The 2,330-nt window shown below is 39.2% G+C and overlaps 1 protein-coding gene across 1 annotated transcript; it reads right to left on the bottom strand.

Annotated features, from left to right (window-relative positions):
• Positions 1–956: 956 nt before the first annotated feature.
• Positions 957–2,030, bottom strand: LOC122289227. Its single transcript, XM_043096204.1, has one exon. The coding sequence runs from the start codon at positions 2,028–2,030 to the stop codon at positions 957–959; it is 1,074 nt and encodes a 357-aa protein (XP_042952138.1).
• Positions 2,031–2,330: the final 300 nt, after the last annotated feature.

The raw sequence follows: 2,330 nt of genomic DNA, 5'->3' as shown, positions 1-2,330 counted from the left end.
AGATGAGATAACCTGGACCATTCCAATGGGTTTGCTTTATAGAAAAGAAGACAGTCATCTGCAAAGAACAGATGGCTTATTCTCACCTGATTTCTTCCCAATGGAATACCTGTAATAGCACCAATCCCTTCAGCATGTTGGATCATTCTACTTAGAGATTCAGCACAAATAATAAAAAGGTAAGGAGACAAAGGGTCTCCTTGCCTTATTCCCCGAGAAGGAGTAAAGGAGCTTTGAGGAATTCCATTTAAAAGAACAGAATAAGACACGGTAGATACACATTTTAGAATAACATCAACCCATTTAGAGTCAAATCCCATCCTTAACATGACAGCTTGAAGAAATGACCATTCAATCCTATCATATGCTTTGCTCATATCCAACTTTAATGCCATGAACCCTTCTTTTCCTCTGATCTGAGTTTGCATAGAGTGCATAGCTTCAAAAGCCACCACTACATTATCAGTTATCAACCTGTTGGGAACAAAGGCACTTTGAGTGTTAGAGATCAACTGAGGTAAGAATAGTTTAAGCCTGTTAGCCAGAACCTTAGCCAAGATCTTGTATATGACATTACATAGGCTTATAGGCCTAAACTCAGTTACTCTTGAAGGATTTTTTACTTTGGGGATGAGAACAATATAAGTTGCATTGAAGTCCATCGGCCATTTAGCAACTAGAAAGGCATTCTTGACAGTTGAACATATATCAGGACCAATCACACCCCAATGATTTTGGTAAAAGATGGCAGGAAAACCATCTGGTCTTGGAGAACCAAGACCATTCATATTAAATACAGCCCTTTCAATTTCTTCAGTAGAGATCCCTTTTGTAAGAATTGCATTCATTTCTTGAGTAACCATAGGTTGTATATTCTGGAGGCATTCTTCAAAGTTGGCTGGCACGGAGGAAGTAAATAGATGACTGAAAAAAGAATGAAATAAAGAGCCCAATTCCTATGGATTTTCAATTATACGCCCCTCATCATCTGTTATTCTTTTGATAGAGTTGACTTTCCTTCGTTGGGAAGCACATTTGTGAAAAAATTTAGTATTTCTGTCCCCCTCTTTCAGCCACTGTTGCTTTGCCCTTTGCTTCCATCTTAAGTCCTCTTTTTCCATTAATGTGTCAACTTCCCTCTTGAGTTGATAAATCTCTGAATTTCTGTCTCCTCTATTAGTACTTTGCAACTGTTTAATTTGGTTTCTTTTGGACTGTATCACATGCTTAGTACTTTGGCTAGTAGTCTTACGCCATTGGGACAGTTCCTCACTGCATCTTTTCAAGCCTTGCATAGATTCTTTTATCCTTGAATGCTGAAGTAATGTGTTGCCCCATGCTCTTTTAATCACTTCCTCACAGCCATCCCTTAAAAACCATCTGGCTTCATATCTGAATGGCCTTGAACCAGAAGCTCTAGTTAAATTTTCACTACTCAATAAAAGGAGAATAGGTGCATGATCTGAGCATTGAGCTGCAAGAGTTGATATAGAGCATTCAGGAAAAAAATCAAACCAAGCTTGATTACCCAATGCCCTATCCAGTTTTTCTTTAGTAAAAGAATTCCCTTCCCTTTTATTACTCCACGTGAAGAAATCACCTTGGAATGGAACTTCCCTCAAAGCACAATCTTCCATTGCAGTTCTGAAATCCTCCATCATTCTGAAAGGCCTGTCTGCTGCACCAAATTTTTCATAACTATGGATGATTTCATTAAAATCCCCTATACAAATCCAGGGCAAATTAACAGAAGGCTTTATGGCCCTGAGAAGCTCCCAACTAGCAGCCCTTCGAGCAGCATCAGGAAATCCATAAAATCCTGTTAGTAAATAAGGACTTTGTTCACCCTCATCAGACACCTTTAATGAGATATGATGCTGTGTATAAGTCAATAACTCCACCTCCACTTGATCTTTCCACAAGAAACAAATCCCACCACTTAAACCCCTGCTCTCAATAACAAAACTGTGTTGGTAGCCAAGTTTATTTCTAATACTTTCCACCTTATTCCTGTTACACTTTGTTTCCATTAAAAAAACAAAGTTTGGGCACTTAGAGCACACCAGGTGGTGCAACTCGTGAACTGTTCGAGGGTTCCCAAACCCTCGACAGTTCCAACTTATGTAACTCATAAGGCTTGGTGGGGCTGCGAGGCAGCCACCACCATATTATCAACAAATGACTCCACAGTTGTCTTTTGTTTCTTCTCATGAAGAGAAGACACATGCATAATAGAATTAGACCTCAAAGCTCTTTTTTTGTCACCCTTAACTTGTAAATTTGGATCAAAAATAAAATCCTTACCTGGTCCCCCACGTGCCTTCCTTTTC

This window comes from Carya illinoinensis, chromosome 12, assembly GCF_018687715.1.
Source record: "Carya illinoinensis cultivar Pawnee chromosome 12, C.illinoinensisPawnee_v1, whole genome shotgun sequence".
Classification (NCBI taxonomy): domain Eukaryota; kingdom Viridiplantae; phylum Streptophyta; class Magnoliopsida; order Fagales; family Juglandaceae; genus Carya; species Carya illinoinensis.
This window is presented reverse-complemented; position numbering and strand designations above follow the sequence as displayed.

What these genes read in the sequence shown, in the direction of transcription:
- LOC122289227 (XM_043096204.1), bottom strand. Translation starts at nt 2,030, where the DNA reads ATGGAAACAAAGTGTAACAGGAATAAGGTGGAAAGTATTAGAAATAAA.